Consider the following 14,511-nt stretch of genomic DNA (forward strand, 5'->3'; position numbering starts at 1 on the left):
CCATCTCGCACAAAAGGCACACAGATCAACCATTCTGTGGCCATATTTATTTATCTTTCTTTTTTTTTTTTTAAACTGATATCACACTCACCCATGGTGTACAGGGCAACATTCTATTTATGTGACATTGCTTTTTTAAAATGTTTTTATGCAATACACAAATATGTTCAAGACATTAAAATCAATTTAAAAGGGAGAAATTGAACCTCAACATATTGGAACGACTCATTTCGTAGTTATCCTCATTTAGTTGCTGAATCAGTGAAAAGCTGTTTTTGTGCTCAGGCCATCTTTTGGCATCCCCCTACCAAGAAACCATGGTGAAGTAATGTGAGGAACTTCATTCCACACAAAACGAGTGCTTTGCCACCATCTTGCGGTATCTACAGACAATGGTAACCATTTGGTGGTGGTTGGAGCGTTCAATTACTCAAGTTTTTGGTCTTTGTGGCAGGGTTTGGCCCTGAATACCAGTTTACTATATTTCCAACCTGACATTTTCTGTTATAGAAACAATCACAACCACTGCGACTTTTGAAATTTTGTGGTGACCAAACTTTTGTGCCCAGGGGCTACCACACTTCTTGCCCTCACAATGTGACTAGTAAATTTGAATTTGATATGGATTGTACTTGAATCCGAATATTTTGATTTGTAGAAAGGAGCAGTGAAACCTCTATGACTACTTTATTCTCCCCATTTAAAATGTCGCACCCTCCACAATGTACACTTTCATTTTTAACATACCATGATGTGTTTCAATTCCAACTTTTTTTAAAATTGGATTTCCAGTCACTTGTGTCGCCGTTAGTGGCACTTATGTCTTTGCCAAGGCACGTAATACACACATACAGCTCTTATTTCTGCAGGTATAGTTAATCAAGAGAGATGAGTATTTCGTCCAAGCTTGTGAATTCCAATTGTGAAACATTGTATACAAAGACATGTTCAGCCTGTGTGACTTAATGTAGTCACATCAAGTGATTGAGTGTCCTAATCCAATAACAAGCCCAGAGTCCCTCATTCCCCCACTGGGCTCGAGGAGGAAGCCATGAGATCCATACTGATTCTTCATTATTTATAATTGACTGAGGAGGAGTCCTCCGTGTCTGTCCGTTTCAGGTCGATTTAATTATCCAGAAGTCAATTACACACAATTTGGCAACATTCATTCTTTCATTCATTTGAGGTTTCACTTCTTCTTAGTAGGTTCACTGCCGTGCTTGTGCTTATCCCAGCTATCTTCAGGCCTGCGATGTGGCAGCCCCTTAAATGGTCACCAGCCAGTCGCAGGGTATATGTAAACAAACAACCATTCGCACTCAGATTCACACCCACGGGCAATTTAAAATCCTCAATTAAGCCTCAACTAAATGTTTTTGGTAAGTCAGAGGAAACGGGAGAGCTCGGAGAAAACCCACACAGGCACAGGGGGAATATGCAAACACCACACACGTGGTGCTGGGATTTGAACCCGAGTACTCAGAACTGTGAGGCAGAAATTCTAACCACGAATGACTGATGGACAAACGGACAGACAGACAGATGTGGGTGTGTAGGGTGGCTGGATGGATGCAATCAACTGTTCAACTCAAATGAAAAAAATTGAGGATTTTAAGAGGGGAAGTAAAAATAAATAGTGTGGTTGCATGAGTGTGCACACTGTCTTATAACTGGGAATGTAACCGTTTACTTAACCAATCACGTTAAAATGCATGAAATGATGTCAGAATACATCTACCACCATTTAAAATGCTTCTGATTAACCGATAATAAAGTTCAGCTCTTCCAGAAGCTGTATACGCAGTGTCTGCCTATAGTCTGCTCTGAGAGTTTTTCTTTGTGTGAAAACTTCAAACCTCAGGGAAAGGAAGAAGACAAATTAGCGGGAGAAAGATCCAGTAATTTTCTCAATTGACTTGACAGCGGAAGCAGCCCATAATGAAACAGACAACGGCTGGAAAGGGGAGGGTAGTAGGGAGGGGGTATCCTCTGTGGATTAAGTCAATAACATAAGCATCCGTCCTTGGCTTGTGACTGTGCTGCCTCGCTCACAAACACTGACCAGCTTGTCTACGGAGGGTTACGGTGTGTTTGTCTCCTCACTTCTATCTCAGTAATATTTGCCCTTATCTGTGTAATAAAGATGGAAAAGTTGTGCGACTTGAAAATAACACCTAGCAACAAAAGATCTGCATGCAAATGTGTGTGTGTGTGTGTGTGTGTGTGTGTGTGTGTGTGTGTGTGTGTGTGTGTGCGCATCTGTGTTATTCATCACCTCTCCGGCGTAATGCTTGATGCCAAATTGGTGGTCAGTCACTCTGGGCTTCACGTAGTATGAGTTTGCCTGACGAGAGGTGAGAGGGATAAAAAGCCATTCTGCATTCTCATTACAACTACAATGTGGAAGAGCATTTGAGGTACGCTAACATGAGCTTCGCATATAAAATGTCAAAAACAATCCTTGTTCAAACAGTGCTGGAAAAAACACATAAAATAAGTAAACATGCAATATTCAGTCGCAATGTGTAAATGACCATTTACATTAAAAAAAAGGCTACACACCACTGTTCAAATGCCAGGTTTTTGTGATACCAAGACACATCATTAAAAAAAACAAATTCCACTTTAATTTGACATAACAGGCACAACTCAATTCCATTTTTTTTTCTAGTAGAAGCCAGAAGGTTTTGTGCTGACAACGTGCCAAGTCTACTCTTCCAAATGCATGTGGTGAAAATTTGTTATGTCAGATGAAACCATGGTGGAACTTTTTGGCCATAAATCCAAAATATGTTTGTCGCAACCACAACAACGCTCATCACCAAAAGCATACCATATCTTTAGAGAAAAATCGTGGTATGAGCAGCATGCACTGGGGATGTTTTTTCTGTCGCTAGAACTGGCAACTTAAACTAGGTGTATGATGACTACGTGTGTGAATTGTGAATATTAAGAGTTTTAAATTGACACACAACTACATCCAAATTATGAAGGTGCTCATACTTACGCAACTCCAATTTTTATGTTGTTTTTATTTCCAGTCTCAAAAAGATAATTTATATATACAGGGGTGTGCAGACTTTTTATATTCACTGTATAAAAGTTTCTTTTTTTAGTACATATTCTTAACACTGGCGTGTACTTATCGGGCTTTTCTTACACAATATCACAATTTTGTCCATTCTTGTTGTTACACTGTACATAGCATTTTGCACTTTGCTGATATAATATGTTAACTTTAAAATTTAGTTAAGGGGTTTTATGATTTCTAATATCCATCCTAATACTGTATCCAGAACTGAGAGGCAGATACTCCAACCGGCCATCTACCGTGCCACCGAAAGGTAAAACGTCTCGAGCAAAACTTGTTATATTTAAAAAAATTAAACATGAAACAGTCACTTTTTAGGCTATGCCTTACAGGGGGCATATTATAGAAAATTGACTTTCAATGTTTTTACGCAAATAGTTGAGTATTTGAAGGCTGTGAGACTGATCATGTGAGAAATTATCTTTTTTTTTTTTACCCATCTATTTCTGTGAAAGTGTACATAAGAGTGAAATTTTGCCAAGTTGTGACATCAAATTTAATTAATTTACACAATACAGCTTGCGTCACCGCCCATGATTTGGGAGCTAAGCTGGGACAAGATCTGGCATTTTCAAGCAACATCGGGAATCTGGGCACCAAAACACAAAGCAGTGCTCTCAGCATTAGCTCCTGAAAACCGGCACATTTTTGAAAGTTGTGATAAATGGTATACTTGAGGCTATTGGGTATCTGTCTTTGGAAAACTACGCTAATTGACAAGTGTATTTTATTATTTACTATGTTTTTAACTTACTGTATTCCAAATTGTTTCCTTTAACCCAAGAGGGAAATGAGCTACAAATAAAGATAATTATCATTGAATCCTTTAGACACTTTGTTTAGTTTGACAAAAAAAAAAAAACTCTACAGTGATATCATACAAACAATTGATACAAAAAATTAAGCACACCGAATACACTTTTATTTTTGCAAAATAAGTTAAAGAGCCGGAGATTTGGCAGTTCTCACTTTGTGGCTCTACCTGTTTCATCTTAGAACACTTTTTGTGTGTGTGTGTGTGCTTAGAGAAAGGCTGCTCACATTTCAGCATTGTTGCCTTCGCATGCGAGAGCGAGACAAATGTAAGGTGTGAGAGCGTACATGCGCCGAACCAACGTTCAACCTTGCAAACAGCGAGGTCCCGTGGATCACTTTACAAAATTGCATGCCATTTGTCAACGTCTCATAAAGTGTGAAAGATGTGAAAAGTGGATGTCTGTGTTTGCGTGAGTGAGCGCCGACTCACGGCATGTCGGCTGTGCAGTTTCTCCAGAAGGGTGTAGTCCGTGCCTTTGGGGAAGCGACTCTCTTCATTGATAAGAGCCAACATGCCCAGCTTCTAAAAGACAAGGTGAAACACACTGCTGTCTTTGTGCAAACAGTCAACTTGAAAACCATGACAGACATCAGCGTTGATCCACTGAGAAGTCACTGTTTTTTTACATTTTTAAGTGCAGAGATTCCCGCAATAGAGGAAAGTTATCTTAAAGTTATCTTTCAGGTGAATACTGGTTTAAGATGTGTGGCTAATACTTGAGCCACTTTGAGAACTCAAGGTGGCTAAGTCAATTTTTGACATTTTTAGGTAAAGTGCAGTCATGAGCAGAGGAAAAGGTTGCATTCAGCACTTTTTTTTTTAGCTTGGGTCCCAGTGTATCTGTATCTCAATTTAAGTATTTATTTTGGAAACGTAAGTTAAATAAGATGCACATTTATTTGCCAATTTTCTTATAGTAAAGTATAAAAAAAATAATTTTTAGACATAATTGAAGAGAAGTGAGGAAAAACCCGTTTATTGAATCGTACCATGCCATCATAAAATGGACTTTTCCGACTGGTGATCTTCAGCTCCGCCCCCTTAGCGACAGTTGCCATCTGCCACAATCTTCCAAAATAGTGACTGAACAGAACAGGTTTGAAGTTGATTCTCTATCGCGCATTCCCGGTGACATTGCAGTATATTTTTTGCCAAATGCGGCAGACTTGTCCAAGAGGGTTCTACAGAGATGTCCCAACTATTTCACGCAAGGATATATACATGGAATAAAGATTTTGGATGGAGCAGGACGCAATGTCAGAGTTACAGCGAAACGTTACCGATCGATGCAAAAAAGTTTGACGCCTAATAAACTTCATATTGAAATCCAACATGATAAAATAGTCAAATCGTACTGCGCATGTAGAGCAGGGTGAGTACTTTTTGCTTGGAAAGATCATGAGTAATATCATTGTAGTCTTTATAAGTGAGTGAGTAATGCAGCCCTATGGGGGCACAAACCAGTGCAATCTGTAGGCCGGTCCCAAGCCCGGATAAATGCAGAGGGTTGCGTCAGGAAGGGCATCCGGCGTAAAAACTGTGCCAAACAAATATGAGCGTTCATCTAAAGAATCCCATACCGGATCGGTCGTGGCCCGGGTTAACAACGCCCGCCCCCGGCACTGCTAACCTGCAGGGCGTCGGTGGAAATTCAGCTACTGTGGGTCGAAGACAAAGAAGAGGAGGAAACCGGATCCAGCGTCAGAAGAAAAAGAGGAATGCACAGAGCCTACAACTGAGTGTAGGGACTTTGAATGTTGGGACTATGACAGGAAAAGCACAGGAGTTGGTTGACATGATGATTAGGAGAAAGGTTGATATTCTGTGCATCCAAGAGAGCAGGTGGAAAGGTAGTAAGGCTAGAAGTTTGGGAGCAGGGTTTAAATTATTCTACCACGGAGTAGATGGGAAGAGAAATGGAGTAGGGGTTATTTTAAAGGAAGAGCTGGCTAAGAATGTCTTGGAGGTGAAAAGAGTATCAGATCGAGTGATGAGACTAAAATTTGAAATTGAGGGTGTTATGTATAATGTGGTTAGCGGCTATGCACCACAGGTAGGATGTGACCTAGAGTTGAAAGAGAAATTCTGGAAGGAACTAGATGAAGTAGTTCTGAGCATCCCAGACAGCGAGAGAGTTGTGATTGGTGCAGATTGTAATGGACATATTGGTAAAGGAAACAGGGGCGATGAAGAAGTGATGGGTAAGTACGGCATCCATGAAAGGAACTTTGAAGGGGAGATGGTGGTGGACTTTGCAAAAAGGATGGAGATGGCTGTAGTGAACACTTATTTCCAGAAGAGGGAGGAACATATAGTGACCTACAAGAGCGGAGGTAGAACCACGCAGGTAGATTATATTTTGTGCAGACGATGTAATCTGAAGGAGGTTACTGACTGTAAAGTAGTGGTAGGGGAGAGTGTAGCTCGACAGCATAGGATGGTAGTGTGTAGGATGACTCTGGTGGTGGGTAGGAAGATTAAGAAGACAAAGGTAGAGCAGAGAACCATGTGGTGGAAGCTGAGAAAGGAAGAATGTTGTGCGGCCTTCCGGAAAGAGGTGAGACAGGCTCTCGATGGACAACCGAAGCTCCCGGAAGACTGGACGACGATAGCCAAGGTGATCAGAGAGACAGGCAGGAGAGTACTTGGTGTGTCATCTGGTAGGAAAGGGGAGAAGGAGACTTGGTGGTGGAACCCCAAAATACAGGGACATACATACAAGGAAAGAGATTAGCGAAGAAGAAGTGGGATACTGAGAGGACTGAGGAGAGGCGAAAGGAGTACATCGAGATGCGACGTAGGGCAAAGGTAGAGGTGGCAAAGGCTAAACAAGAGGCATATGAAGACATGTACACCAGGTTGGACACGAAAGAAGGAGAAAAGGATCTCTACAGGTTGGCCAGACAGAGGGATAGAGATGGGAAGGATGTGCAGCAGGTAAGGGTGATTAAGGATAGAGATGGAAATGTGTTGACTGGTGCCGGTAGTGTACTAAATAGATGGAAAGAATACTTTGAGAAGTTGATGAATGAAGAAAATGAGAGAGAAGGAAGAGTTGAAGAGGCAAGAGTGAAGGACCAGGAAGTGGAAATGATTACTAAGGGGGAAGTCAGAAAGGCACTACAAAGGATGAAAAATGGAAAGGCAGTTGGTCCTGATGACATACCGGTAGAGGTATGGAAGCAATTTGGAGAGATGGCTGTGGAGTTTTTGACCAACTTATTCAACAGAATACTAGCGGGCGAAAAGATGCCTGAAGAATGGAGGAAAAGTGTTCTAGTTCCCATTTTTAAGAACAAAGGGGATGTTCAGAGCTGTGGGAACTATAGAGGAATAAAGTTGATGAGCCACACAATGAAGTTATGGGAAAGAGTAGTGGAGGCTAGACTCAGGACAGAAGTAAGTATCTGCGAGCAACAGTATGGTTTCATGCCTAGAAAGAGTACCACAGATGCATTATTTGCCTTGAGGATGCTCGTGGAAAAGTACAGAGAAGGTCAGAAGGAGCTACATTGTGTCTTTGTGGATCTAGAGAAAGCCTATGACAGAGTACCAAGAGAGGAACTGTGGTACTGCATGCGTAAGTCTGGTGTGGCAGAGAAGTATGTTAAAATAGTACAGGACATGTATGATGGCAGCAGAACAATGGTGAGATGTGCCTTAGGTGTGACAGAGGAATTTAAGGTGGAGGTGGGACTGCATCAGGGATCAGCTCTGAGCCCCTTCCTGTTTGCAGTGGTAATGGATAGGCTGACAGATGAGGTTAGACTGGAATCCCCTTGGACCATGATGTTCGCAGATGATATTGTCATATGCAGTGAAAGCAGGGAGCATGCAGAGGAACAATTGGAAAGATGGAGACATGCACTGGAAAGGAGAGGAATGAAGATTAGCCGAAGTAAAACAGAATATATGTGCGTGAATGAGAAAAGTAGAGGGGGAAGAGTGAGGCTACAGGGAGAAGAGATAGCGAGGGTCGACGACTTCAAATACTTGGGGTAAACAATACAGAGCAATGGAGAGTGTGGTCAGGAAGTGAAGAAACGGGTCCAAGCAGGTTGGAACAGCTGGCGAAAGGTGTCTGGTGTGTTATGTGACAGAAGAGTGTCTGCTAGGATGAAGGGCAAAGTTTACAAAACAGTGGTGAGGCCGGCCATGATGTACGGATTAGAGACGGTGGCACTGAAGAAACAACAGGAAGCTGAACTGGAGGTGGCAGAAATGAAGATGTTGAGGTTCTCGCTCGGAGTGACCAGGTTGGATAGGATTAGAAATGAGCTCATTCGAGGGACGGCCAAAGCTGGATGTTTTGGAGACAAGATTCGAGAGAGCAGACTTCGATGGTTTGGACATGTTCAGAGGCGAGAGAGTGAGTATATTGGTAGAAGGATGCTGAGGATGGCGCTCCCAGGCAAAAGAGCGAGAGGAAGACCAAAGAGAAGGTTTATGGATGTGGTGAGGGAAGACATGAGGGCAGTTGGGGTTAGAGAGGAAGATGCAGGAGATAGGCTAAGATGGCAAAAGATGACACGCTGTGGCGACCCCTAACGGGACAAGCCGAAAGGAAAAGAAGAAGAAGATAAGTGAGTGAGTGTATTCATTTGACTTGGCTCATAATAGAACCCAGTGCCATGTCTTAAAAGTCCGATGCGATACAAATAGGCAAATAGACCTTTCTGTTGCATGACATGGTGCATTTATGCATCACGAACGCAACTCTTCGGCATAAAACATTACACACTTCATTCAGGCGGTCAGTGATACACTAACAAAGTGAAAGTTGTTCTTCTGCAATGTATAAAGCACTGACAATAATTCAGTCAAACTCAGAGAAGATATTTCTCCCTCCCTTACATTCAAACATACAGACTTGTGTTTGTTGATATTGTCCACACTTAGTTGTACGTGCGCTCTTCCGCGAGCCAGAATCCATAGTAGACACTTCGTCAACTGTGTTTTATGCTTTGGAAAATGAATCAACCGGCCCCCTTGTAACCCAGACGGATATCTTTCATCAGAATTGCACGTTCCCCAAGTGCAACTGAGGAACATTTTATTCGCAGCATTTAATTTTCAAAGAGCACGCGACTGAAAACCAGCATTGCTTGTGGGGCATGAGGACAAGAGGGGCGGGTCAAGCCAGGGGTTTAGACAATGCGGCTATCTGATTGGCTATTATTGTACGAGTGATTGACAGGTCGAAAAAGTCCATTACTTGTTCCACTTACTTAACTACCCTTCATTACATTGTGTGAAAAATGGAAAACAACAACAAAAAATAGAAGTTAAAAAAAACAATAAAAAAGAAATGGAAGCAAAAGAAAGGTAGTCTGGCTCGAACGACTATTTTGCCCTAAAATGATAGTTGTTGACTTATTGATCCTGTTATTGACATCCATCCTCGGTTGGATGGATGTCGATAGTACATGTGATTATGCTACATTTAAGGATGGACTCGATTGTGCTATCCGTGTCATTTATAATCAAATATTTCCATGTTTGGGGCTGTGCTGATAGTTTTCTGGGCCAGCTGAGCACCTACTGATTTTGGTGAGGTGTCCACGTTGTGAATGCCACGACACATGATTTGGCCTCAAGTTACAATAGTCATCGTGGTGTGGTAAAATAAAATTCAGTGACAATCTTCCAAAAAAAAAAAAAAAAAAGGATTTGATCCTCTACTCCTGCCTACCTCTGGCCAAAACCAGCCCAGCTGAGGGAAAAGGTCAGTTACCTTCTCAATGAGATCCAGACACTCAGCGTTGTCCATCCAGTCAATGGCCTCCCACTGGATGCCCTCTCTGCCAGGGCAAAGACACAAAGATGAATGAACAAGCAGAAAGACATCATGTTCGCATTGAGTGACGCAAACGCAAAATGTAATGAGGCATGAGTGAGCTGCTCGTTCATTCTTCCTCAAGAAGACAAATGCTTGTGACTGCGGGGAAATAAACATATTGTTACCGATTATATTCCAGCTGCTCCAGCGAGAAAATGTGCTTGTTGAAATACTCCTGGAGCTTCTCATTGGCATAGTTGATATTGAACTGTTCAAATCGGTTAACCTGCACAGGTGAAGGTATGAAGGAAAATTAGAAAGAAGACTAAAATCACAAGAAAAACACATTATGAGAACAAACTTTCATTATTACAACAAAGAATTGAGTGTTTTTAAAGTATAAATGTTAACTTTATTGCGAGTCCTTGCTTGTAATTTTGTGAGGTTTCCCTGTAACTGTGATTTAATTAGACTCTGCGTAAATGATTTTTCACACATGATTTTTTTTCAAAATATAACATTTTCCCCATAAAATGAACCAGTTTTGGTTGATTTTATCAAGAGGAGAAAGATAATATTAATTACAAACTCAATCCCAATGAAGTTAGGATGCTGTGTTAATTATTGCAACGTTTATCCTCACAAGGGTCGTGGGAGTGCTGGAGCCTATCCCACCTTCCTTCAGGGAGGAGGTGGGGACACACTGGCCAGCCAATCGCAGAGCATATAGAGACAAACAACCAGTTGCACTCATAACCATACCGAAAGACAATTTAGATTCAATTTAGAGTTAATACATGTTTTCGGGATGTGGGAGGAAACTGGAGAGCCTGGAGAAAACCCACACCGGTACGGGGAGAACAAGCAAACTCCACACAGGGAGAGCCGGTATTTTAACCCTGGTCCTCAAGAGCTGTAAGGCTGAGGCTTGAAGCAGTTGTGCCACCACCGTTACCACCATTTGCAAATCATGTTCAACCAATATTTAATTTAATGTAATTAATTTATTGTGATAATTACTATACTATTCATTTATATTCTGTGTAAGATGGTCCTAAAACAAATGTATTATCAACATTACAGAATATTTTACATTCTTCTCGTAATGTTATCATTTTTGTGAATTTGGCGATATTAATTTACTTTTTCATAGGCGTCACGAAGTAGGACTCGTTAAAGCGTCTGCCCCACAGTTATGAGAACACAGGTTCAAATCCCGGCCCTGCCTGTGTGGAGTTTACATGTTCTTCTGGTGCCTGCGTGGGTTTCCTGGGGGCACTCCGGTTTCCTCCCTAAAACACGCATGGTAGGTTCATTGAAGCCACTAAATTAACCCCAGAATGTGAGCGCAAATGGTTCTTTCTTTGAATGTGCCCTGCGATCGGATGGCAACCCATTCATTGTGACCCGTCTCTTGCCCAAAGATAGCTGGGAGAGGCTAAAGTGGCCCCCGTGAGGTTGAGCGGCTCAGAAAATGGATGGAGACTACTTTTTCAACTTAAAAAAAAACATGCTTTTAAAAATCCTTTTATTGCGGCCCTAATAGCCCTTAGATGTGATCACCTCAAAGTTCTCAAATCCAAAGATGTCCAGGATGCCGATGCACTTGAAATTGTCTTTGCCTTTAATCGTCTGGTTGATCCTCATGATGATCCAGGAGAAACACTGGGAGTACAGCGCCATGGCAACAGAGTCCCGAGAGTCCACGGCCTGCAACAGATGATGCAACACGAGGTTATCGGCAGGTTAGTGGAGGTTAGTTGAGGGTGTGTTGTGTGTTGTGGTCGCTGTGCGGGCAGGATTGTTTGTTTTCACAACAGGCCACAGTGTTTAGTACTTTGAATTGTCCGGTGAGAGTGTACTATTTTGATGCATGAAAGAAAAAAAAAAAAAAAAGATGACTGTTTGCTGACTGCCCTTTATGGACAATTAAACAACCTGCAGGATGATGTTTTTCACATTTTTCATGTATTATGTATTTCTTCTTGCTGTTGTTAATCATTATTGGATTGATTTCATGTAAATTAAATATTGAAAATAAATTACATTTATCATGTTATTGACATCTCACATATACAGTAACTGCTTCATTGATTTAATACAAATTTATTATTTATTTAAATAAATGAAAATAAATTGCACTGCGGTGGAACATTGGCTCAGCTGGTAAAGCTGGCCTTACAGTTCTGAGGTGCCGGGTTCAATCCCGGACTCGCCTGTGTGGGGTTTCCATGTTCTCCCCATGCCTGCGTGGGTTTTCTCTGGGCACTCCGGTTTCCTCCCACATTCCAAAAACATACAACATTAATTGAACACTCTAAATTGCGCCTAGGCGTGATTGTGAGAGCCCCATGACTGTCTGGCAACCAGTTCAGGGTGTACCCTGCCTCCTGCCCGGTGACAGGTGGGATAGGCTCCAGCTCTCCCCGCGACCCTCGTGAGGATAAGCGGCGAAGAAAATGGATGGATGGAAATTATAGTGCATATTATGTACATCGAACAATGAGCAATTTTATTAAATGATTGATTTGTTCTAATTAAACTCAGTGATTACTTTTTAAAAATCTGAAAGAATACATTTTATGATTGATGTATTTATGTGTATTCATTATTTTAATGATACACAGATTGATTTATTGAAAATACTTAAAAGTAAACTAAAACCAATTACATTAAAAATATATTTACAATGTTTTACTTATTTCATTCAATAATTGAAAAACCATCATGATAATTCAATAAAACTTAAATCTCAAATATTGAATGAATTTATATAATTTGTTTTATTGTTAATCTTTACATTTTTATCCATGTTAGTGTAATGAAATATTTATAAAAATATTTTCTTGTATTTCAATTCACTTTATTCAAGGACTGTTTAGGAATTAAAAAAACAATTACAAAATGAGAATGAATTACAATTTATTATTAAAATAGTTTACTCCCTCCTTTTCTTTTCTATTTTTTTTATTAAACATCATCACCAAATGAGTTACCCCATTTGTCAATTTTTTTTTTTGCGTGCCTTGAGCACAAATGTTTGTATGGTACAAATGTACAATATGTTGATGTTGGGTCCAAAATATAAAACACTAGCAAAAATAGTTCCTGCCGTCCATCATGCCTCGTCACCCTCTGCCGCTGGGAAAAAAAACAAAACCCTAGTGGATTCAGGATCTCCGTCATAGCGGTGAGAAGAATAGCTGTTTGTCCCGGATGAGGTTACGGAGGAGGGGTCTGAGTTGCCCACTCCAGGCGGCCGTAGATTGGGTGACCCCTGGTTACTCTGAGGAGAAGCGTTTCTTACTGGGTTCAGCACTGGAATAATGCTGTCTTTTTTTGCGAGAGGCTGCTTCAAAGGGCAGCCAGAAGAAGTTGCAGCAGAGTGGACAGCACAGTGTCTTTGTCCCTGTTGGCAAAGGAGCTCTTTTTGTGCCATGATTAAAAAGAGTCCTTTCACATATTTACTGGCATTCAATAGAAGAAGGAGGGGGCTGATGGCTTGGGCTCTTCCCAAAATGGTCTTGAGATGTGTCACAAAGTTTGAAGGCTCCAAATGTTGGAGAGCTGCGCTTTAAGTAATTTGTACGACTCATGCATGATGTCACATGAGCGAGAAAAATCAGACAATCTCTCTGCGGAACTATGTTGTAAAATTTCATGAAATGTTTGAAACTGGGGGCACGGTGGCGCAGCTGGAAAGCGTCGGCCTCACAGTTCTGAGGACCTGGATTCAATCCCAGCCCTTTCTGTGTGGAGTTTGCATGCTCTCCCTGTGCCTCCGTGGGTTTTCTCTGGGCACTCCGGTTTCCTCCCACATCCCAAAAACCTACATTAATTGGACACTCTAAATTGCCCGTAGGTGTCATTGTGACTGCGGCTGTTTGTCTCTTTGTGCCCTGCGATTGGCTGGCAACCAGTACAGGATGTACCCTGCCTCCTGCCCGTTGAGAGTTGACCGTGACCCTTGTGAGAATAAGCGGGTAAGAAAATTGATTGATGGATGAATGTTGGAAACTTTCCATGAGAATTCACAAGAATTTATGCGAACAAAGCAGACATCTATTCAGGATTTTTTTTTTCCCACCACCAGCCTTAATGAGCATTGCAGTTGAATTTTCTCATTCTTGCAGCAGCATCAAACCAGACTGATGGATGAATGCAGGAGAGATTCACTAAACTGCCGTACAGAACGCCCTCAACAGCTCCTGTGGCAGGCCATGCTTCCCCAGAAGTCGCAGGAAGTACATCCTCAGCTGGGATTTTTTCAGAAGGGTGTTGATGTTGGCTTCCCACTTCAGGCCCTGAGAGAATGTAATTCCCAGGAAATTCAAGGTTTCGATAGTTGACACTGGGCAGTTGGACAGCACGAGGGTCAGCTGTAGCAAAGGATGTTTCCTGAAGTCCATGATCATCTCAATGGTCTTGAGGGTATTCAGCTCCAGGTTGTGTTGGCTGCATCAAAGGACCAACTTCCTGTGGATATGAAGACTTGTCACAGTCTTTGATAAGGCTGACGACTGTTTGTGTCGAGAGAAAAGAGCAGTGGAGAGAGAACATTCTTGGGGGACCCCGGTGCTGATTGTGCATGTGGATGAGGTGGTTTCCCCCAGGCTCAACTGGCTGTGTCCTGTCTGTTAGGAAGCTGTAAATCCAGCGGTTGATGGCATAGCAGACGCTGAGGTGGAGGAACTGAGAGGAGTTCAGGAATTATGGTCTTGAAAAAAGAGCTGAAGTGCACAAACAGGATCCTCACATAGGTCTGTGGCGTCAAGATGTTCAAGCATGATGTGCAGTCCCATGTTGACCATATCATCTAAC

The 14,511-nt window shown here is 41.7% G+C and overlaps 1 protein-coding gene across 1 annotated transcript in view; it reads right to left on the minus strand.

The window, feature by feature from the left end:
- LOC133512372 (unconventional myosin-X-like) overlaps positions 1–14,511 on the minus strand; it is an 89,634-nt gene that overhangs the window by 36,673 nt on the left and 38,450 nt on the right. The window contains exons 12-16 of the mRNA XM_061841937.1: positions 11,254–11,400; positions 9,876–9,976; positions 9,646–9,712; positions 4,341–4,433; positions 2,279–2,347 (exon numbers count right to left, since the gene is read on the minus strand). Coding sequence (XP_061697921.1) covers positions 2,279–2,347; positions 4,341–4,433; positions 9,646–9,712; positions 9,876–9,976; positions 11,254–11,400 — 477 coding nt within the window. The remainder of the gene's footprint in view (positions 1–2,278; positions 2,348–4,340; positions 4,434–9,645; positions 9,713–9,875; positions 9,977–11,253; positions 11,401–14,511) is intronic.

The sequence above is a fragment of the Syngnathoides biaculeatus genome, chromosome 14, assembly GCF_019802595.1.
Source record: "Syngnathoides biaculeatus isolate LvHL_M chromosome 14, ASM1980259v1, whole genome shotgun sequence".
Lineage (NCBI taxonomy): Eukaryota > Metazoa > Chordata > Actinopteri > Syngnathiformes > Syngnathidae > Syngnathoides > Syngnathoides biaculeatus.